Source organism: Pristis pectinata, chromosome 24 (assembly GCF_009764475.1).
Source record: "Pristis pectinata isolate sPriPec2 chromosome 24, sPriPec2.1.pri, whole genome shotgun sequence".
Lineage (NCBI taxonomy): Eukaryota > Metazoa > Chordata > Chondrichthyes > Rhinopristiformes > Pristidae > Pristis > Pristis pectinata.
Window position 1 is genome coordinate 18,394,510 of NC_067428.1, and position 25,048 is coordinate 18,419,557.

Here is a 25,048-nt window from a genome sequence, read left to right on the forward strand (position 1 = left end):
CCCGTCACCCAGACTTTCTCCCTCCTCCACCAACTCCATCTGCCTATCACCCGCACACTCCCCCCACTGGGTCCACTTCCCCTACAGCTCCCTTATTTGGTTCCATGCTTCAGCTTCCTTACCTATCAGATTCCATCAGCTACAGCCCATTGTTGCCCCCACATATCACCTCCCAAGCCAGTGCCGCTATTTCCACCCTTCTCTCCTCTGTCTGCCAATCATCCCTCCTCACCTGGATCCACCTATCGCTTGCCAACTCTTGTCCTACCGCTTTCCCTCACACCTCTTTATATTGGCTATCTCCCCTCTACTCTTTCAGTTCAGGTGAAGGGTCATGACCCAAAATGTCAACTGTCCATTTCCCTCCACAGATGCTGCCTGACCACCAAGTTCCTCCTGCAGTTTGTTTTTTTCTCCACATTAGAGCTTTGTTTCTCTCTCCACAGATGCTGCCCAACCTGCTGAATATTCCAGCATTCTCCATTTTCTTCTCAGATTTTTAGCATTTGCAATATATTGTTATGGTAAAGCAGCAAACAGATTATCCCATGATTTATTTTCAAATTTTGGGAGCTGGCTCCACACAAATTAATTCTTATGTGTGCCTGCAGAAACATGATTGTACTTCAAAAGTACTTCACAGGTCAAGATATTCTCAAGAAATAAAAGGTGATATACAAATGCTTCTCTCAATCCAGTGACTCAAACAAAAAACCCAGACTGAAGCACTGCTCTGTTGAAGGGGTCCTCTTTCAGAAGAGAAATTAAACAAAGGTTCCCTTTAAATCTTTCAAAGAGACAAAGATCCTTTGGCATTATTTTGAATAACACCAGGAAAGTTACTCTCATACAACATTGCTAAAATAAGCTAGGCATCACTTTGCTCTTTGTGGAAGCTTGCTGTGCGCAAGTTGTCACATTTTCTACAGCTGTGAAATGCATTGTGATGCCCTGTTACCTATACAGATGCTATAAAAATGAATGACTTTTTTTTAAATAGGTAGAAGAAACCTTAGCCTTAAATAGGTAGAAGAAACCTTAGCCTTAAATAGGTAGAAGAAACCTTAGCCTTGAACTTTCTTGGCACCCATGGAGGCGCATTAAACATTTAGTGCGCGAAAAGCCGATGTCTGTTCTGGTCATGGACCTGCAATGTGGCAATATAATAGCACCCAAGCTGTCAGGTGGTACATGAGCTAAGTGTTCTCTGCTCAAATACCATTGCAAATTCTGTGAAAGAAATTAAGTCAAGTTCAGGCCAGATGGTGGAGCATGAGCTAGGGGAGAGATTCCACAATGGACCTCTATTCCCCAACAATGCACTGGCCAGCATTATCCTAACATCTCTAGTCACCCAATGCTGGCTACTGTCTCCCCTCCCCCACCCTCAGCCACAGGGCCAAATGACCGATGACCTCCTCAAGCTGGCCTTAGATACGTTTTTTACCTGCTATAAAGGCACAATGCCTGATTGGTTGCAACCACTGAATACCAGGGACTGCTGGATGATCCCCAGGGAGTAAAATCAAAATAGAGTTTTTTTAATGTATATTGATGACCAGGGCTTGAGTATTATAGGGCATAAGTGATGTTGATGTCTTAATTTATTCGGTTTTTGGAGGTCAACTGAATTTCTGACATAGGCAGACTTCTGCAACACTGCTCCGTGGTAGGAAATCGAGACATTGGCTGCTGCTGCTGCTGCTTCTTCTTTCCTATCCTTTGCCAGTCATCAGACAGCTGAGCATAACTTTCAATCCTCAGCAACCAGAGAGCAGAAACTAGAATAATTTTTCAAAGAAATTCAGATAGTAAACAAAAAACAACACAGACAGAAAAGTAATTAACCCTGTATTTGCACTTATAGCAATTTTCATGGACATCCAAGTTTTTTTTTTTACAGGCATGCAGTATTTTTTAAATCTAGGCATTTTTGTAATGGAGAAAACAGCAGACAATTTGTGCATAATAAGCTCTCACAAACAGTAGTGTGACAAATGGTCAGATAACCTGTTTCAGAAATATTGATTCAGGAATAAATATTGACTGTGACACTGAGGAGAAGATTCCTGTCTTTGCTCATGATATTTTGTCCACCTGAAAGACTCCCTGAAAAATAAAACATGGCCAAAAATATAGACTTAGAAGATGGTTTAATATCTCTTTCAAAAGCACGCCCTTAGTCTAGCTTTAGAGAATCAGCCAAGATTACATGCTCATGTATATAGTGTGGAATCTGAACCCACAACTTTTTGACTCAAAGGGAAGAGAAATGTGTGGGACACTGTGTTACTAAAATATGGAATTATCTCCTCATGCAGTCTAAAATTAGACGAGAATAACACACAGCTACGTAATATGCCTTCAATGAAAAAACACTGGAACCATAGAATTGCTATGTTGAAAAAGGTCAATTGTCCCATTAAGTGTATGCCAGGCATGTCACGAAATATCGGGGGAAGAAATACCTGTTGAGCCAAAGAAGGAGATAACTAAATTTTAAGGAAGACGTGAAACTGGAACTAGGGAACTTTAAGAAGGGAAGTGTAGAACATGTGACTCAGAAACTGAAAGCACCAACTTCCAATGCAGAATTGAAGGAAGCGGGGTTGCAAGGGAGAACAAAAGTCAGAGCATGAAGGTGTTCGTATCTAGTACCGGATCAGGGCGGTGGTGGGAGTTGGAGAGTAGTGGTTTGAGGCTTAAGGTTAAGGTTTGAATCATTGTTTAGAGTGCTTTGGAGCTGAATGCATTAACTCTGATGCAGTAAGTTGGGTGAGAGATCAAATTAAGCCTTCAGTTCTGATATTTGCTTTGATAGCACTGCAAATTACTCTGAAATATTAATAATGACGAGACTGGAAACAAAGTACCATCTTAACATCATCAGTGGTTCATTTTAGAAACAAGAGCAAGATATTAACTGCCAATTAACGTCACCAACTGGTCAACAAGCCCCTGTATGTACTGTAGCCAAATAAAAAAGTCTAAAAAAAACTTGATTATGTAAGTAAGCAAGCTTGCTCAACAGATCAGACCTGTTCCTAAGAAGGAGATGTTCCTGTATGACATTCACAAAAGCAGATTAAACTGTTCTACAGTTATCTCCTTCTTAGGAAGTCCCCCAGGATCAACGATAACTTGCTTCCACTCCAGTTCTGAGGTATGGGAGATGCTGTGTGCAAATTCTTTTAATATGGGGTGTCCATTACACATCAAGTTACCACACAGGCTTGGCTGAATGAGGTGTTGGTTGAATGCAAGGAGGTTCTAGACAATTGCAGAGCAGGTTCTGTGGCACAGACTTGGCACACGTATGTAAGTGAACACACAGAACAGCGCTATGAAATAAAGGAAATCAGTAGCTATGCAAATCCCACTACAGGAATAGTTACCTGGACTGGACATGATAGTTACCAAGAGCATAGCCAATTTCAGTATCAAAATAAATGGAAATCCTCAAACTTGAATTTCTTCTTTAAGACCATCGCCAAACCACCTCTTCAATTTTTTTTTAAATTCACCACTATTCTTTTAATTCTCTCCTCCTTTACCACAGTGCCCATTTTTTCTCATCTTTGTAAACCTTTGAGCTATCAGTTACATCAAAGGCACCGCATAAATGCAAGTTGTTGGTTTACTGTAGCCTTCAGATTGTATGAGGGCAGAAGCATAGTTTTCAGCTTTTGCTTATGGTAGTTACTCAAAGAAAGGGAGTAAATCAAAGGGATGATGCACCTAAAAGTAATTTATAGATTTAGAAATGCCTGTAAATTCACCATGCACCAATCATCAATGGTCTTTTCTTCCTTTTCCTCCATTAGAAGGACAGAGAGATCAGAGAAAAATTAGCCAAGATCATGCAATCTACTGGCTAATATGATTTTGCCTCATAACAATGAGCTTCATAGCACTTGTTATCCTGGTTAAAGCACTGGCTTGAAAAGAGAGGAAAGTGGAGCGAGTGGATATGCTTATGCCTTCTTTAGTAAGTCAGGCTCAAGTGCCGGGACCTTGCTTGTCACTGTAGTTTAAACGAGAGGTGATCGTCCTGAAACATACAAAATTCTTAATTCTTGACAATGCTGAGAGGCTGTTTTGTTTGGTTTTTGAGTTTAGAAACTGTAGATCATTCTCTCAAGAAAGGGCAATTAGCCATCTAGCACTGAGAAATTTCTTCACTCAAGAAAATTGTTAATCTTTGAAACTCTCTATCCCAGAGAGCTCTGGATATTTGATCATTGAGCATATTCAAGAACGGGAACAACAGACTTTTGCGCTCCAGTGGAATCACAAATGTAGAAATAGGACGGTAGTAGAATTAAAACAGAAGATTGGCCATGAATGTCAGAGCAGACTCAAATGATTGAATAGTCTGGTCCTATTTCTTACATTCTTTTGTTAGTTAGTTGGCAACCAAATTGCATCAGCAAACAGGCTACCTTGTAGTCACCAAAACCCTGCTTAACTTCCTCCCAATCCCACCATCCCCACAAAAAAAAGGTTAAGATAATCCCAGTCTTAATGGAAATTAATTCCTCTCCTTGTTTTACAGTTTACACAGATGTTAAAGCTGGGATTTGGCTTAAATTAAGACTGCTTAGTCACAAACCACAAATTAGTCAAATGTTTCAGAAGCAACAATGCCCGTGGGACAGCATGGGTGCAGTAGATGGGCAGATGGAATGCCTTCCTTCCATAGACACAAGAAATGAAAAGGAGACAATTACCTTTTAAACAAGAACAAAGAGGAATACCGACAGAGGGAGTGTGCCCTGGCTTAAATGGAGCATATGCAGGGAATTACAACACAATGCACCTCACCTCAGGATAGCTGCACTTGTCGTTCCTTGTAGCGATTATCACTGATCTCAGTAGGGAAGTGCCGAGCACCCACAAAACTATCAATTTAGTCACTCAGAATCCCACTTCAGCTACTAATTTTCTCAGGACAATATTATGCACATTTTCCCAAAATGGACATTTGTCAAGAAATATAGCTTAAAACCAAAAAGTGAAGGAAGTAAACAGACTTTGTAGCAGCATGTGAAATAAATTGTTTTTGTTGATTCCAATAAAACAAGAATCTTACTATACTTTCTCATGGCTTAATAAAGCAATTGCATTTGCTTTCCCATTGTGTTTTATACCACAAGTCAGTTGGCTTCAGTTTTAAAAAGCTCTTGCCCAAGCATATTACATTGCATCAACTAAAGGCGGCAACACTTGAAGGTACAAAACCATGTCTCTCAAACATGTCAAAGCTACATACTAACATTTACTTTCATGACTACTCAATGGCATGCTAATAAAGTGCAATACTTTGGAAAGAAATGATACATAGGGTCCCCTATATCTCATTTAAGTTGATGTGAAAGATCCTATGGTACTTGTGGAGTTATTATTGTGCTCAACATGTATCCCTTTGCCTACCAAAGCAGATTAAATGATCAACATCATGGTAACATATTAAACATATGTAAACTTGGACTTCACTGTATAGGATGTGCATTTACATTTGGAAAGAAGTGAGGAGAATAGTGAAGAAAGAGCATAGGAAAGGTTGTGGAATGGATAGAGATGTGGCAACAAAACATCACACCAAAGATTGTGAAGTGATACAACCTGGTAAAAGTACAAGGCCAGGCAATATAACCTAAAGAATAATTCCGATTTGGATGCAGAAAGAGAAAGACTTGGGACTATAAGCGTGCAGAAGTTTGAAAACTGCAAGTGAGACTGAGAAGGCAGTCATAAAAGCAGATGGGATTCTAAGCTTTACATACGGACAGTACAAAAGCAACTACAGTCAAGCAGAGGTGGAGGTCAAACTTCCCTCTGTCGGGGCTGGGATGGGGGTAGGGGTGGAGTCGAGCTCCCCTCTGTCAAGGCTGGGGGAGTGGGATGTCTCCTCCCTCCAGGCACAAGATTGTCATCCTCAGGGAGTAGGCGATTTCTCTCCTCCTTCAAATGAGTTCTTCAAGGGGAGATAAAAGAACCCACAAATGGTGGAATCTGGAACAAAAACACAGAACGTTGGAAGAACTCAGTGCATCAAGCACCATCTGCGGAGGCAAAAGGTGTAAGTTGAGGTTTTGGGCCAAAGGCCTGCATCAAGACTGGGAGGGAAGAGGAAAGATTGCAAATACATAGTCGTATAAGGCACAGTGGGATAGACGCTGGTAGATGGTAGGTGAAACCAGATGGGGAGGGGATATGGGCAGGTGGAATGGGGAGGTGGGGGGGGAGGAGGGTGGGAGATGAGAAAGGTGAACAATGGGAGAAGAAACTAGGTAGACTGGTGAGAATGTGTTGGGGGGGGGGGAGAGGAAATCAGAATACCTCTCTTTAGTAATGGAGATGGTTGAGGACAGACAAGACAGTGGGAAGGAGTGTTAAAATGACATGCTATTGGAAGCTCAAGATGGCCACTATGGACAAAGTGCAGGTGTTCCATAAGAAAGTTGTCTAGTTCATGTTTGATTTCACCAGTGTAGAGTTCTAATGCTAGCATCAGCAATGGTGATGAATGGTTGCCGGAAATGGTGGTGGAGGCTGATACGATAGGGTCTTTCAAGAGACTGTTAGATCGGTATATGGAGCTGAGTAAAATAGAGGGCTATGGGTAAGCCTAGTAATTTCTAGGGTAGGGACCTATTCGGCACAGCTTTGTGGGCCGAAGGGCCGGAAGTGTGCCGTAATTGTTCTATGTGACCATGCAACTAGCAAGGAATTCTGCTGTTTTTAGCCGGGAAAGCTAATTTATTACCCCCAAACTATTAGCAATATGCTTGACTTTCAAATGCATTCTAAAATTGCCATTCAGTAGTACCAAAACTCTTGGCAGTTCTAGAGTTACTACCATATTCTCGAAGACAGTTAGGAATAGGCAATATAATCTTGCTATCCCAGTGAGACAGGGATCCAGTGAGCCGCAAACGTTAATCCAGTGTACGTGAAAGGTGCTATAATAATTCAAATTCCTTCTTTAGGTACAAGTGGCTACACCAAGAAATCCATGGCAGATCCTGCAGTCTTTTCCATTAAACTAGTTAACTACTCTGATAAAATAGGTCAGTGGTTGTGAATTCCCCATTTGGACGCCTTGATGCCAGCCCCCGCACCCCCCACCCCCACTACAACCACCAAGAAAAAACAACATATCTTGACTTACGATCCATTCCAATTAAAATTGCAATCTCAAATGATAGCAGAAGTTGCTGTCCCTAGCTATGAGCAGCTACACCAGACCTATTGGTGCCGACTCATTAGGATACAGCTGCAAAGACACTGACATAGATATTTGTCTAGATGGCCAAACTTAATGAACAGGGAAGCTAATGTGTCAGCTGTGGTTGCGGTTCAGTGGGTAAATCTCTGGCCTCCCAGTCATAAGTGTGTGGGTTAGCAGTTCCCAGAGATTCAAGAACACAAGATTTCAGGAATTAATGCACTGCAGTAATGAAGAAGTGTTGTAGTGTCAGTGGTGCTGTCTTTAAAACCAAGTAAAACGGAGTTCATGGGTGCCCTCACTGGTAGAGATAAAAGATCCTTTAACTATTCTTTTCCAAGGACAACTGGGAAATTATCTCTCACCAAACATTAAAAATATGCTCAATTTTACACTGCTATAGTGTGAAAATTGGCTTCTGCATTTTCTGTTACTACAGTGTCTACACTACAAAATGTGCATTCCTTGTTGTAAAGACATTTGTGACACCACCTCTCTTTTTCTGCAGAGACCTCAACAAGTCCAATTCCTATCTTCCCAAATACCCATACACAATAATTTAGTGTTGGACTTAAATGAAGGAATGAAATAACAACAAGAAATAGAACAATTCTAAATTGGGTGGCTTCTCATTGATAACCAAAAGCCATCCAGCTATTTTATCCTTCTCTACCCAAGGCACTCAGGTTAGTCACACTCCTCAGCCAAGATCAGTCTTGGCCTAAAAACACCGCCACCATACCAAGCATTTTGTGTTCCTTACTGATCCAAAGGTTGATCAGTTTCTGGCAAACCTGAAAAGAATCACCATTGTGTTGCTGCATCTCATGCCAAATTAGATGTGACCCAGGGAAAGCAAAGAAAGCCAAGGAGATGAAGGTGGCACTGGCTTCTTTTGTTGTTAGAAGAAGTGAACCTTCTGTTTGAAAAGAGACTCAAGAACTTTGGAAGTAATTAAGACATTCTCAAATGAAAAGCCAGACCTTGATGTCTTGTGCATAGGAAGACTACCAGTGGCTTCTGTTTTGGACATGTCAACCCTATGATTGCAAAGCTGATTGAGACTGTGCAGACGAACAACAATGAGCCATTCGATGAAGTCTGTCGATACAGGGGTGGTGAGATCCTCAGGGCTAAATCAGTGGTTTGTATTGTAAAGCTGATGAAGGCCAAAAATTGGCAACTAAAATTGGCTAAATTCATGCCCAATATATACATAAATAAAATAAATTACGGAAGCCTTCACCAAAGACAGAATGCAAAGGACCGACTGATTTTAACTTTGCAAATAGTTGAGTTTTCTTCTGTCACAAACGTTAAAAACACTGTAGATTGGCTACAGCATAGAAGGTTGGAAACCCAATAGTGACAGAAGGGATGAAAATCAATTCTTCTTGCTAGCCGTGCAGATGCTGGAACATTAACTTAGAGCCACATGTGCAGAAATACACAGCATAAATCAGCCTTAATTAAACTGCAAGACTTAACCATAAATTAGGACACTGCACCAGTAGGGGTTTGAGAAAACTTGCAGACAATCTACAACAAACTAGGGCAAAACAAAGATGTAAATAAACACGATTAGAATATCCATACAGAACAAAATGAAAGAACCTGCTTGCTCCCCCCATCCTACCTTGCTGATAGCATCAACTCATCGCAATGTGAAGATGATGAACTGCCTTCTGGCCCCTCTGTTAATACTCAGCTTTCCAGAAATGAAACTCATCTATCCCATTGGACTAAACCGCAGCCAAGTCTGAACCCTATCTCAACAGAAATTCAAAGTAGTTTGTTTCTTGGTGGATCCAACACAACATATTTCCTCACCTCAGCTGCAAAGGTTGCAAGGCTAATGGTAAAGACGCATTGTCTGCACAGCAAACTGGGATTACACCAACCTAGCACATGCCAGGGATCAGAACATGGGACGCCTCTGGCCCCAACTGACCTGATTTTAACACTAATGACCAGGACAGCATGAAGACTGATAAAACAGTCTTAAAATCATAAGAAACAAGCAAACCAAACCAAAAAAGCATATTACATAGCCTCTGTAACAGCAAGCAAGAACCCATTTATATCCCTTTCATTGTTACTGGGTTCACAATCTTCTGCACTGTAGCTGATCCACAATGTTTTCAATATTTGGGACTGAAGAAAACTCAATTCTGGCCTTGTCTCAGCTAATCTGTTGCTGAAACCCTCATCTGTACCTTTGTTGCCCCTAAGCTAATACTAATAGACTCCTGTGCTCTTCAAGAAACCGAAGGCTCAAATTTTAAAATTCTCATTCACATTTTCAAATCCTTCCATAGCCACATCTCTTGCTCCACCAGGGGCGCCAACACCCTTGACCACTGCTAATACAACCATCAAAGATGCCTTCCGAGCCATCCCTCATCCTCACTTTGGGAAATCAGACCACCAGGCTGTGCTCCTTCTCCCCGCATACAAACAGAAACTGAAACAGGAGGATCCGGTACGGAGAGTCGTGCAGTGCTGGTCTGAGGAAGCAGATGAGCTCCTACGTGACTACTTTGAGACAGTGGACTGGTCCATGTTCAAAGACTCAGCTGCCAGCCTCGATGAGTATGCCGCCACCACCATCACAGACTTTTATCAGCAAGTGTGTGGAGGACTGTGTACCAAAGAAGACAATACAGGTGTTCCCAAACAGGAAACCATGGATGAACCGGGAGATCCACTCCCGACTGAAGGAGAGGACTGCTGCACACAAATCTGGTGATCCTGATCACTACAAAAGATCGAGGTATGACCTTCGAAAAGCTATCAGGGATGCCAAGAGACAATACCAACTCAAAATAGAGTCCCTGACCAGCCGCCAGTTATGGCAGGGCTTACATGCTATAACAGGCTGCAAGACGAAGTCGAGCTGCATAGCTAACAACAGCGCATCCCTTCCTGATGAACTTAACGCATTCTATGCGTGTTTTGAACAAATGGGAAGTGGATAGTCACCATCCACCCTGACAGCCACCAACGCAGCTGAACCTGTGATCACAGTGGAAGACGTAAGATCAGTCTTCCAGAGAGTGAACACGAGGAAAGCATCTGGCCCACATGGTGTCCCGGGCCACGTGCACAGATCTTGTGCTGGTCAGCTGGCAGGAGTATTTGCCGACATATTCAACCTCTCCCTGCTTCAATTTCAGGTTCCCTCCTGTTTTAGGAAGACCACTATCATCCCGGTACCAAAGAAAAGCAAGGTAACATGCCTCAATGACTACCGACCAGTGGCTCTGACATCCACCATCATGAAGTGCTTTGAGAGGTTGGTCATGGCATGCATCAACTCCAGCCTACCAGACAACCTAGATCCACTGCAATTCACCTATCGGCGAAACAGGTCTACAGCGGATGCCATCTCCCTGGCCCTACACTCAGCTCTGGGGCATCTGGACAGTAAAGACACATACGTTAGACTATTGTTTATTGACTACAGCTCTGCCTTCAATACAATAATTTCAAGCAAGCTTGTCACCAAACTCCGAGACCTAGGATTTAACACCTCCCTCTGTAACAGGATCCTTGATTTTCTAACAAACAGACCGCAATCAGTGAGGATAGGCAGCAATACCTCCGGCATGATTATTCTCAACACTGGTGCCCCACAAGGCTGCGCCCTCAGCCCTCTACTCTACTCTACTCCCTATACACTCACGACTGTGTGGCCAGATTCTGCTCTAACTCCATCTACAAGTTTGCAGATGATACCACCGTTGTAGGCCGTATCTCAAACAGCAATGAGTCGGAGTACAGGAAGGAGATAGAGAGCTTAGTGGAATGGTGTCATGACAACAACCTTTCCCTCAATGTCAACAAAACTAAAGAGCTGGTCATTGACTTCAGGAAAGGGGGCGGTGTACATGCACCTGTCTACATCAATGGTGCTGAGGTCGAGAGGGTTGAGTGCTTCAAGTTCCTTGGAGTGAACATCACCAACAGCCTGCCCTGGTCAAATCACGTAGATGCCACGGCCAAGAAAGCTCACCAGCGCCTCTACTTCCTCCGGAGGCTAAAGAAATTTGGTTTGTCCCCTTTGACTCTCACCAACTTTTACTGATGCACCATAGAAGGCATCCTATCTGGATGTATCACAGCTTGGTACGGCAACTGCTCTGCCCAAGACCGCAAGAAGCTGCAGAGAGTTGTGGACACAGCCCAGCGCATCACGGACACCAGCCTCCCCTCCTTGGACTTTACCTCTCATTGTCTTGGTGTAGCAGCCAGCGTAATCAAAGACCCCACCCACCCGGGACATTCTCGCCTCTTCCATCGGGTAGTAGATACAGGAGCCTGAGGGCACGTACCACCAGACTTAAGGACAGCTTCTACCCCCACTGTGATAAGACTACTGAACAGTTCTCTTATACAATGAGATGGACTATGACCTCACAATCTACCTTGTTGTGACCTTGCACCTTATTGCACTGCACTTTCTCTGTAGCTGTGACACCTTACTCCATACTGTTATTGTTTTTACCTGTACTACATCAATGCACTCTGTACTAACTCAATGTAACTGCACTGTGTAATGAATTGACCTGTACGATCGGTTTGTAAGACAAGCTTTTCACTGTACCTCGGTGCAAGTGACAATAATAAACCAATACCACGTGCCTCTCTGACCTACTCCAGTTTGACATTCCACTGGGATATCTTTGATCAATTCTAGCCACTTGAACATTCCCAATTTTAATTGTTCCTCTATGCCTTCAGCTGGTCCAAGAAGTCCTGACCTCAGCAATTCCCTCTCTGAATCCTTCTTTCCTTAAAACCTGCCTCTCTGGCCTAACATATCCTTAGGTTACTTGTTTTTTTTACATCACGCCTGTAAAGTGCCATGGGATATTTTTCTAAGTCAAAGGTGCTACACAACAACTTATCTTTAAAAAATATTTGCAGTTGCTAGAAACTTTGGACATTGTTATGTGGAAGCTGCATAGCTGCAGATCATCTTCAGCAGTGCAATTAGGTAATAGACACCACATGTGTTCACTGCCAACACTACCCTGATCAGGCAGCAGGAGATGTCTATTGTGGAAGCAAGTAACCCTTGATGATGAGACACCCATTTAGATGGATGTTGCCAGCTGGAGACTGAAGCAGTACATCAAGCATTGCCAAATAAAAACTCCATCCCCAGCTGACCAAAGATGCAAATGATGCATTTCATTGATTCAAACTAGTTCTGGGCAAAAGGCAAGCATACCTTTGGCTTTCTGCAGCAAATTATAAAGTGCAGCCTAACACTACTGTGACAACATTGGGCAGCAGTATGGGAAAGGGTTGACAAATATGAGTTTGTGTTTGCAGTGGTAACTGAAAAATAAGTTTCAGGAGTACAGGTAAATAAGGCTAATGTGATTGCTTCCCTGGGAGCTGAACAGCCTCCTTCTGTGTTGTTATAGGATACGGGGTTAGACATTTAGGACTGAGATGAGGAATTTCTTAACTTTGAAGGTGTTGAACTTGAGGAATTCTCTATCACAGAAGGCTAAGACCAAGTCACTAAATATATTTAAGGGGGAGATAGATTTCTAGACATAAAAGGTTTCTAAGGGATATGGTGAGAGAAGAGAAAAATGGTATGGAGACAGAAGAGCCATGATCATACTTGAGTGGTGCAGCAGACTTGAAGGACTATCAGACTATTTACCTACTCTTTGATGTTATTATTAACACAATATAAAAGTACCTACACAGAATAATAGCAATTGCAATAAGGCCATTATCACACCCAAAATGATGCCATGCAGGTCTTCAGCTAATTATCTTTTTCTTCCTTTCTTAGATAGTTCCTTGGATTCGAATACGACTTGCTTCCACTCCAGTTTGTGAATTGAGATGACTGATAAAGCCAATCTGGGATCAGCAGAAACATAAATGAAGTTGATACCCTAGGCAATGAAGTGTTAAGAGAAATGCTTTTTGGAAATTTGGGAAAGATATGGTTTCCAATAACTTGTCTGGAAGAAATGGAAGTTAACAAAATTGACTGCTTGACACAGTAAGCTGTGTTGAACTGGTCACTCCCATTACCCAGAAATAGAATAATATCTGGGTCACCAAGACATCTTTGGCTTGTGAGGCTCCTCATGAATAATGATCGGCACAATTTAAATGAAAGGGAGTCATGTTGTTCTTAAAAAACAGAATCCAGAAAGGAATGATCAGAAAGAACATGAGTTGCAGCAAGTCATGATAAAACCATTGGATCAAAAGCTTTGACTTTATTCCTTCAAGGAAACACAAGAATTTTACTTTGGGCAAAAAATACTGTATATTTTATCCACATCCCTGGTGATGAGATGGGCAATGGTTTGTATGACTTCATGATTTCAACACAGAATCATAAGTGAAATTTGAAGAAGGCCATTTGACATGAACTAAATCCACACAGATCGTCAACTGATTATCCCTTTCCTTCTTTGGCAGCCGCTCAGGATCCAGAAAGACTTGCTTCCACTCTGGTCTCATCAGTCACCTCAAGCCACAAAACCAATGTGGGAAACTGCGACCCTTCCACAGGTGTGACAGGAGATGTCTGACAAGTTCAGTGTTTACACAGGGCTTCTGTGTGTTCTTGATACATGGACTCAAATTTCATCCCACATCCACCTTATCCACTTCAAGCAGATATAGGCCAGGGATTCCCAAGAGTCAGTGGGGAAAATGCATGTTCTCAAGGAAGCTTTGAGTGCATGGAACATCTTCATCTATAGCTTCCCCTCCAGGTTGCACACCATCCTGGCTTGGAAATAAATGCCAATTCCTTCATCGTTGCCGGTCCAGATCTTGGAACTCCCTACTGGACAGGTCTATGGGAGTACCTTCACTGGAAAAGCTGCTACAGTTCAAAAAGGCGTTTCACTGTCACTTCTTCAAAAGATTCTTTTCCTCTGTTGGCCTGTGAACTCCTCCCAAAAAAGAGCTCCAAATAGTGTATCTGTTACACCAGTCTAATGTCAGGTATATGCCAGTGGAAGTGGTTGAGGCAGGTACAATAGTATAATTTAAGAAGCAGTTAGATAGGTACATGCAGGGGCAGGGCTTAGAGGAATATGGGCCAAACACAGGAAATTGGGACCAGATGGATGGGCATTATGGTTGGCATGGACTCGTTGGGCCGATGGGCCTGTATCAGTGCTGTATTGCTCTGCAACCTTAATTCCTCTGGAGACCCCTCAGCAGCAAAGTCCCCAGACCCCTTCTACCTCCTCCCCAAGATCCACAAGCAGAAATGGCCCAGCAGACCCAGCATTTCAGGCTGTTCTCACAGTGTACAACTTATTTCTTCCCACCTTGACCATCTCTTCTTGTCGAGGTTCTCCTTATTTATATCCATGATACCTTTGGACACCGTTTGCCACTTTGACAGTTTCCTGATCTCAGTCAACCCATTTTCACCAAGGATATTCACTCCAATTACAATTTCATCCCAGTCCAGAATGGCCTTGGGATCCCTTGCTACTTCCTTTAACAAAGGATCCAATCTGTTTCCTTCCACCACCACTCTCCTTTGCCTGGCTGAACTTATTCTCTCACATTGAACAATTTCTCCTTTAACTGTACTCACTTTTGCAAAGTTAAAGGTATAGCTATAGGAATACATATTGATCCAAGCTGTGCTGAATCTCTGTGGGAAACAGAGCATTCCTTGTTTCAATCCTACTCAGACCACATTTTTCTTCTTTTTCTGCTTTCATGCAGAACTCGGAAGTTTCATCACCTTGCTGCGATTTCCACCCTGTTCTTACATTCACTTGGTCCATCTGTCTTCCCTTCTCTTTCTCAAGTGAATCAGTGATTCCCTTCAATTTCTTCCAATTTAGCCTACTGCTTTTGGCGTTTAGTGTGATCTCCTCTACACTGGAGAAACCAATTACAGACTGGGTGGCAACTTTGCAGAATACCTCCTGTTGGTCTGAAGTGTTATTCAGAGCTTCCAGCTGCCTATCACTTTCACTCCACTCTGATCTCTTTATCTTTGACCTGTAACACTGTTCCAACAAAGCCCAACATAAGCTTGAGGAGCAGCATCTCACCCTGTGACCAGGCACATTACAGCCCTGTGGACTCAATATTGCATTCAACTAGTTCAGAAAGCCAATCCTTAAGTTAGTATCAGGACTGGCTAGTTCTGAAAAGTTATCAACTTGTAACATCAGTGCCATTTTTCTCTCCCCAAAGATGCCATCTGTCCTGCTGAGTATTCTCTTTAATTTCAGATTTCCAGCAACTGCACAGATTTTAGAAATCGGAATTAAAAGAGAAGACTCAGCAGGACAGGCAGCATCTCTGGAGAGAACAGTTTTCCCAGTTCCAGCATTGTTTCTTTTTCTCTCTCTCTCCTCTGTGTTCAGTCATTTTCTTCTACTTGCATCTCCTTATAACAGATCAAATGCAATTAACAAATTTTCACTACCCTCTTCAGCTGGTTCAACCACCACCTGTGTCATTAAGACTGACTTGATCTCCAAACTTAGCTCCATCAAATGTTCCCTCTGTTCTCTCCACTTCTCCCCCTTTTCTGCAATTTAAAACATATGTTTCTTAATTCTGATTAAAGTCACTGAGCCAAAATATTGGCTGTTTTTCTTCTCTCAGACACTGCCTGGCCTTCTGAGTATTGCCAGCGTTTTCTATTTTTATTTTAAATAAAGGCTACACTGCCTTCCTTGTGTGGAAAAACAAACACAACAGTATCAACTGCAATGAATTTCCTTTACCTCTTCACAGCACAGCACACAAAGAATGGCTTTAGCTGAACAAAGACTGTGATTGTTTCTCCCGTGATAGTCTGACAGCTTCATCTCTGTCCAACGGCGCTAATTTGCCATTTATGAGTGAATGATGAACTGCCACACATGGAGGCCAGCTCTTTCATTTACCGCTTCACACTGTCCAACAGTTTGTAAACAGCCATTGTCCAATTCTGAATACAGACATGAGCTCATTTCAGTTTGTCAAGAGCATTCACATGAAAAAAGTAAAACTAAAGGGTGGGAAAAAAAACTTGCATTTGTGTAGTGTCTTTCACTGCTTCATGCTATCACAAAGTGCTTTATGGCCAACGAAGCATTTCTGAATTATAGACAATGATCAGATTATCAGTCTTTTGTAATGCTGATTGATGGATGAATGCAAACCACCAGGACATCAGAATTCCTCTGACCATCTTCAAAATACAATGAAACTCTGATAATCTACTACCTGACCATTCAGAAATCCTGATGGTTCAGCATCTGGCACAGTAGTTAATGCTTTCTGTGTCTCTTCTGCTCACCATTTGCTTCCTTTTTACTTATTGGGGCCCTGGTTCCCATGCTTCCTTCCAAATTACCAGGACCCAGTTCCCGCATTCCCTTCTGACTCACTGGGATCCAGGTTCCCATGTCCTTCCAACTCACTGTGGCCCCAGTGCTCATACTTCCTCCGTGACTGGAGCCCCAGTTCCTGTGCTTCCTTCCTACTGACTGGGGCCTTATTCCAGTAGTTCCTTCCAACTCACTTGGGTCCTGGTTCCCATGTTCCCTTCTGGCTCCAGTGGGGTCTCCAGTTCCTGCACTCTCATTCAACTTGCTGGGGCCCTGTTCCCCACATTGTCTTTAAACTGACCTGTATCCCATGCTCCCTTTAAGTTGACTAGGTTCACTGGGGAATTTATTATAAAACTTTGTAACATCTAAATGGAGTGAATTAAAAAATGTATTGAGGTATTAATAGGATTAACATCCAATAACCTGGAAAATCAGATACTCTGGCACCGAGTGTGCCGAATTATCAGAGTTTTACTGTAGTGCCAAGTGATCTTCGACATCATCTGCTTCAGACTTTGTTTCAATGACTCATCTGAAATTCAGCCACTTCATGGGCGCAGATATCACTCAATGCTGCATTAAGTATCAACTTGAATTTGTGCTCCAATCTCTGGAGTGCAATCATTATGAAATAAAATAAATAGAATTTGCTAGCTTAACAATTTGCCTTTGCACAACTCCTTTAGAACATAGAAAGACTACAGCACAATTCAGGCCCTTCAGCCCACAAAGCTGTGCCGAATATGTCCCTACCCTAGAAATTACTAGGCTTACCCATAACCCCCTATTTTTCTCAGCTCCATGTACCTATCCAACAGTCTCTTAAAACACCCTATCGTATCAGCCTCCACCACTGTTGCCGGCAGCCCATTCCAAGCACTCACCACTCTCTGAGTGAAAAACTTACCCCTGACATCTCCTCTATACCTACTCCCCAGCATCTTAAACCTATGTCCTCTTGTGGCCACCATTTCAGCCCTGGGGAAAAGCCTCTGACTATCTACCCGATCAATACCTCTCATCATCTTATATACCTCTATCAGGTCCCCCCTCATCCTCCGTCTCTCCAAGGAGAAAAGGCCGAGTTCCCTCAACCTGCTTTCATAAGGCATGTTCCGTATTCCGGGCAGCATCCTTGTAAACCTCCTCTGCACCCTTTCTATGGCTTCCACATCCTTCCTGTAGTGAAGTGACCAGAACTGAGCACAGTACTCCAAGTGGGGTCTCACCAGGGACCTATATAGCTGCAACAATACCTCTCGGCTCCTAAATTCAATTTCCCGATTGATGAAGGACAATACACCATATGCCTTCTTAACCACAGAGTCAACCTGCGCAGCCACTTTGAGCGTCCTATGGACTCGGACCCCAAGATCCCTCTGATCCTCCACACTGCCAAGAGTCCTACCATTAATACTATATTCTGCCATCATATTTGACCTGCCAAAATGAACCACTTCACACTTATCTGGGTTGAACTGCATCTGCCACTTCTCAGCCCAACTCTGCATCCTATCTATGTCCCTCTGTAACCTCTGACAGACCTCCAAACTATCCACAGCACCCCCAACCTTTGTGTTATCCGCAAACTTACTAACCCACCCCTCCACTTCCTCATCCAGGTCGTTTATAAAAATCACAAAGAGCAAGGGTCCCAGTACAGATCCCTGAGGTACACCACTGGTCACCGACCTCCACTCAGAATACGACCCTTCAACAACCACTCATTGCCTTCTGTGGGCCAGCCAGTTCTGGATCCACACTGCAATGTCCCCTTGGATCCCATGCCTCTTTACTTTCTCAATAAGCCTTGCATGGGGTACCTTATCAAACGCCTTGCTGAAATCCATATACACTACATCTACTGCTCTCCCTTCATTGATGTGTTTAGTCACATCCTCAAAAAATTCAATCAGGCTCGTAAGGCAGGACCTGCCCTTGACAAACGCTGACTATTCCTAATCATATTACACCTCTCCAAATGTTCATAAATCCTGTCCCTCAGGATCTTCTCCATTAGCTTACCAACCACTGAGGTAAGACTCACCAGTCTATAATTTCCTGGGCTATCCCTACTCCACTTCTTGAATAAGGGAACAACATCCGCAACCCTCCAATCTTCCGGAACCTCTCCGTCTCCATTGATGATGCAAAGATTATCGTCAGAGGCTCCGCAATCTCCTCCCTTGCCTCCCACAGCAGCCTGGGGTACATCTCATCCGGTCCCAGCGACTTATCCAACTTGATGCTTTCCAAAAGTTTCAGCACCTCCTCTTTCCTAATATCTACATGCTCAAGCTTTTCAGCCCGCTGCAAGTCCCCATTGCAATCCCCCAGATCTTTTTCCGTAATGAATACCAATGTAAAGTATTAAGTACCTCCGCTATTTCTTCCGGATCCATACACACTTTCCCACTGCTGCACTTGATAGGCCCTATTCTTTCGCATATTATCCTCTTGCTCTTCACATACTTGTAGAATGCCTTGGGGTTTTCCTTAATCCTGCTCGCCAAAGGCCTTCTCATGTCCCCTTCTGGCTCTCCTAATCTCCTTCTTAAGCTCCTTCCTATTAGCCTTATACTCTTCCAGATCTCTAACATTATCTAGCTCTCTGTACCTTTTGTAAGCTTTTCTTTTCCTTTTGACTAAGTTTATTATAGCTTTCGTACACCACAGTTCCTGTATCCTCTCGTGACTCCCCGGTCTCATTGGAACATGCCTATGCCGAACTCCACATAAGTATCCCGAGTATTTGCCACATTTCTTTTGTACTTTTCCCTGAGAACATCTGTTCCCAATTTAATCTTCCACTTTCCTGCCTGAGAGCCTCATAATTCCCTTTACTCCAAGTAAACGCCTTTCTAGTCTGTCTGTTCCTATCTCCCTCCAGTGCTAACGTAAAGAGATAGAATTATGATCACGATCACCAAAATGTTCACCCACTGAGAGATCTGACACCTGACCAGGTTCATTTCCCAATACCAAATCAAGCACAGCCTCTCCTCTTGTAGGCCTATCTACATATAGTGTCAAGAATCCTTCCTGAACACACTCAACAAACTCCTTCCCACCTAAACCCCTCACTGTCTGGAGATGCCAATTGATGTTGGGGAAATTAAAATCCCCCATCACAACAACTCTGTTATTCTCACACCTTTCTAGGATCTGCTTCCCTATCTATTCCTCAATATCCCTGTTACTATTGGGCAGCCTATAAAAAACACACAGTAAAGTTATTGACCCCTTCCTGTTCCTAACCTCCACCCACAGGGACTCCGTAGACAGTCCCTCCACAACGTCCACCTTTTCCGCAGCCGTGACACTATCTCTGATCAACAGTGCCACTCCCCCACCTCTTTTGCCTCCCTCCCTGTCCTTTCTGAAACATCTAAAACCCAGCACTTGAAGCAACCATTCCAGTCCCTGAGCCATCCAAGTTTCCGTAATGGCCACCACATCAGAGCTCCAAGTATCGATCCAAGCTCTAAGCTCATCCGCCTTGTTCACAATACTCCTTGCGTTAAAATAGACACATTTTAAACCTGTCTGAGCACGTCCCTTCTCTATCACCTGCCTATCGTACCTACTGCTAGCTTTCTCTATTTGAGAGCCAAACACCTCTTCCCCAGTCTCTCCAGTTCAGATCCCACTCCCCCAGCAACTCTAGTTTAAACTCTCCCCAGTAGCTTTAGCAAAGCTCCCCGCCAGGATATTGGTCCCCCTGGGATTCAAGTGCAATCCGTTCTCTTTGAACAGGTCATACCTGCCCCAAAAGAGGCCCCAATGATCCAGAAATCTGAATCCCTGCTCCTTACTCCAATCCCTCAGCCAAACATTTAACCTCCTCCTCACTCTGTTCCTATACCCACTGTCACTTAGCACAGGCAGTAATCCAGAAATTACTACCTTTGAGGTCCTGCTTCTCAACTTCCTTCCTAATTCTCTATAGTCTTTTTTCAGGACCTCATTCCTTTCCCTACCTATGTCATTGGTACCAATATGTACCACGACCTCTGGCTGTTCTCCCTCCCCCTTCAGGATATCTTGGACGCAATCTGAAACATCCCGGACCCTGGCACCTGAGAGGCAAACTACCTTCCGAGTTTCTTTCCTGCATCCACAGAATCACTTGTCTTCTAATGCCATCACTAGTGCCCTCCTCCCTCCTTCCCTATCCTTCTGAGCCACAGGGCCGGACTCTGTGCCAGAGACACTGCCACTGTTGCTTCCCCCAGGTAGGCTGTCTCCCCCCACAGTACCCAAACAGGAGTAGTTATTGTCAAGGGGTACAGGCACACGGGTACTCTCTGGTACCTGACTCTTCCCCTTCCCTTTCCTGACTGTAACCCACTTGCCGGACTCCCATGGTCCCGGTGTGACCACCTGCCTATAACTCCTTTCTATCACCTCCTCATTCTCCCTGACCAGATGGAGGTCATCGAGCTGCATCTCCAGTTCCCTAACATGGTTCCTCAGGAGCAGCTCAACACACCTGGTGCAGATGTAGCCTTCCCGGGGGCAGGGAGACTCCAGGAACCCCCACATCTGACACCGAGTACAGGAAACCGCACTCATACCTCTTAACTCAAGTCACCTACCTTTCCTCGCCCCTTTACGCCGAAGCCCTTTGAGCCAAAGCCCAAAACACTCTGCTACCTCTTGCTCTGCTGCCTGCGCCGACGTTGCCCGCTGGATATGACGGTTTGCTTTTTAAACTGCCCACGCCTTACCTGCTGACGTCACGCGCCTGCGCAGTCCAGACCCCACTATTCCTGATTGAAACTTATATAAAAACTGATAAAAAAGAAACTTATAAAACTAAACCTTATAATAAAAACCCTATACAAAAAAAGAAGAAAAACTTATTTAACGGGAAGGAACATCACAAAACATTTCACAAGTGGGAGATCAAATGTAAAGGGACAGTACACTGTTAATGGCAAGACCCTTAACAGGGTCTTGATGTGCAGAAGGATCTTGGGGTCTAAGTCTATAGCTCCCTGAAAGTGGCTGCACAAGTTGATAGGGTGGTATAGAAGGTGTATGGCATGCTTGCCTTTATTAGTTGAGGAATTGAGTTCAAGAGTCGGGAAGTTATGTTGCAGCTTTATAAAATTCTAGTTAGGCCGCATCTGGAGTACTGCACTCAATTCTAGTCGCCCCATTACAGGAAGGATGTGGAGGCTCTGGAGATGGTGCGGAAGAGATTTACCAGGATGCTGTCTAGATTAGAGAGCTATATGGAGAGGCTGGACAAATTTGGGTTGTTTTCTCTGGAGCAACAGAGGCTGAGGGGAGATCTGATACAGGTTTATAAGATTATGAGAGGCATAGATAGAGTATACAGCCAGTATCTTTTTCCTAGGGTTGAAATGTCTAATACCAGAGGGCATGCATTTAAAGAGAGAGGGGTAAGTTCAAAGGAGATGTGCAGGGCAAGTTTTTTTTTACACAGAGTGGTGAGTCCCTGGAATGCACTGCCAGGGGTGATGGTGGAAGCAAATGCGATAGAGGTGTTCAAGAGGCATATGAATGTGCAGAAAATGGAGGGATATTGACATTGTGAAGGCAGAAGGGATTAGTTTAGTTGGGCATTTGATTACTAATTTAGTTAGTTCGGTACAACATTATGGGCTGAAGGGCTTGTTCCTGTACTGTACTGTACTGTTCAAAGTTTTCAGTCCACGCTGGACCTGAAGCGTTGACTATCACTTTGCCTCCACAGATGCTGCCTGACCCAATGAATTCCTCCAGCAGTTCCAACATCTGCAGTCTCTTATGTCTCCATGCTCCAACTGGTCTCAGTAAAAAGAAAAGGAAAATTTTCAAGGGATTCCTCTCAGATCCCTGTCCAATGACTCTTTGCTACAAGATCAGGTACGGACTAAGTGGCATTAGGCCAAGATTTCTTTCTCAGCCCCCAATTCTTAGCTGACACCATTTCTCTAGATTCATGTGAAGAGAATGCCAACTGAACAAAGTTCAGTATTTTAGTACAAAGACAACTATGATAAGTGGGGAAAGAAGAATAGGGTTTGAAACTGGCAGGACTAACAGAAAGCATATATGAAAAGTGCAACACAGCAATTGATTGACAAGAAAGTTGGCTCAGAGACCAACCTTGTATGGTGTACTTCTGTGGATTTCCTGATCTGATGCAGATGGCATTTGTAATACTGATTGATGAATTGATCTTGCAATTTCCCATCAACATCAAAGCAGCTTTCAGGTACAAAGGAAGCCACAACATAGGAACACTTATTAGAGAAGCATGGAAGGATTGTTGTAGATCAGGAAACTGCTAACCTGCCTTTGTCACTCCCTGCAGTCAGGTAAAGAAGGACTTCACACCCTAATAGACTATTTTTATCAGCTTTACTGTCATGCCACAAATGACAGACTGCACAATACTGAATTGGGTGGGTACTGAGGCAGCTTCAAGGAGATATGGACCACCTGTTTAAAAAAAAAGCTTCAGAGGAATATAGGCAAGCTGAGTGAGCAGGCAAGATCACAGCAGATGGAATATAATGTGGAGTAATGTGACATCACCCACTCTGGTGAACATAATAAAAGTGGTGAGCAATTGGGTAGGGTTACTTTCAAAAGAGACTTGGTTGTGCTTGTACACAAGTCACTGAAAGCCAACATGCACATGTAGCAAGTGATGAGATAAGTGGCAAGTTAGCCTTTACGCATAGAGGGTTTGATTACAGGAGTAAGAAAGCTTAAATGCAATTGTACAGGGCCTTTGTGAGAGTGCACATGAAGCACCACGTAGTTTTGGTTTCCTTACCCAAGAAAGAATATGCTTGCATGGAGGGAGCTCAGCGAAGATTCACTAGATTGGATCCAGGGATAGTGGGTTTGCTATATTACAAGAGTTGAGTAGACTGGGATTGTATTCTCTGGCAGTTTAGAATAATGAGAAGAGATCTTCATTGAAACTTAGAAAACTATTAAAGGGCTTGACAGGGTAGACACAGGGAGAATGTTTCCCCAAAGATGTTGAGGACGAAAGGGCACAGTTTAACAATAAAAGAGTTGGCCATTTGGATCTGAGATGAGGAAAATTATCTTATGAGGATGGTGAACCTTTGGAATTCTATGCACCAAAGCATGGTGGAGGCTGAATCATTGTGTTCATTCAAAACAGATATCAATAGAATTCTGGATATTTAGGGAATCGAGAGGCTTGGTGATAGTGTTCAAAAATGGCAGTGAAGTAGAGGATCAACCATGGTCTTGATAAATGGTGAAGCAAACCTGAAGGGCTAGATGGCTTATTTCCGGGTCTATTTCTTACATTCTTATGTATTTTCTTATGAAATCCATAAAATGGAAGCCAGGAACATTAGAGAAGTGCAAGATCAATATAAATGTGACCACTGAGAATATAAGAAGCACCCCATCAATGATATAACCCTTCAACAAATGTTCTTCAGCTCCTATATAAAAAAAATTGCGAGCACAGTCAGATATGTAGTGCTCAAAGTGTAATAAGATTGGATATTGTTGCAAGAGTTTAATAAAAAACAATGATGAAAGCTCCCACCCAAGACATATTGAGGTAACTGCTGCAGCAATTTCCAATAGAACAACAGAGTATGCACTACAAAAAATCTTCAATAAGAGTAGTAAAAGGCACAGCAGAGATGCACATTTGATCTTCGACACGGTGGCTGTAGAAACATTAATTCTGCTACTCCCAACCTGGAACAAAAATTAAATTTAAAAAGAAAATGTACATAGGACGTGGAATTACTTCTACTTTATGGCTAGTAGTACAATTCAAAGTTATCGCAAAAAAACAGCAGCCCAGTCACTCAGCTTAGTTTGATTTCATGGCTTAACACTTTGTTATGTTCTTACCTGGTAGAGTTCACTATGTATCCTGATGGGCACTCAGACATACATTCTCCATTGTGGATGACATGACCAATGCATTCGGTCTCCTTGGAAGGTTTGCATTCGTTGTGTAGCATTTGACAGAAGGAGAAGTTCACACAGCGCCAGCCCTCAAACCTGTAGGTGCCAAGAGGACAGTCGGGGATACACCTGCCTTTGTAATAGTAGTGCCGGCATGCCACGCACTTTGCTGCATTGCCTGGTTCTGTACAGCTGCCCAAGCATTCGTCGTGGCAGCAATGACCACTGGGAGTGCAAGCTTTCCGACGGCACTCAGGAGGACAAACTGCAAAAAAGGACAAAAAAAAAGCTTTAATTTAAAAATACTTGCATTCGATTGGGTTTCATGTTGGAACTTCCAATAAGTACTTTATACGATACTTTTAAAGTAGTTAAACACCTTAAAGAGTTTTCGAGAGTGTGCTATCAAACAAAATTTGACTGTAAGCCACACAAGGAGATATTAGGACAGGTAGCCAATAGTGGTTTGAGGTAGGCTTTAAAGCAGCATCTTAGGAGGGGGAAAGAGATGGAGAAGGAAAGGTTGGTGTTTAGAGAGGGA

At 43.2% G+C, this 25,048-nt stretch overlaps 1 protein-coding gene across 3 annotated transcripts in view; it reads right to left on the reverse strand.

Moving 5' to 3' along the window:
* LOC127582757 (insulin receptor-like) overlaps nucleotides 1–25,048 on the reverse strand; it is a 202,367-nt gene that overhangs the window by 51,684 nt on the left and 125,635 nt on the right. For all 3 annotated transcript variants that reach the window (XM_052038330.1, XM_052038328.1, XM_052038329.1), the window contains exon 3: nucleotides 24,451–24,772. In XM_052038330.1, coding sequence (XP_051894290.1) covers nucleotides 24,451–24,772 — 322 coding nt within the window. The remainder of the gene's footprint in view (nucleotides 1–24,450; nucleotides 24,773–25,048) is intronic.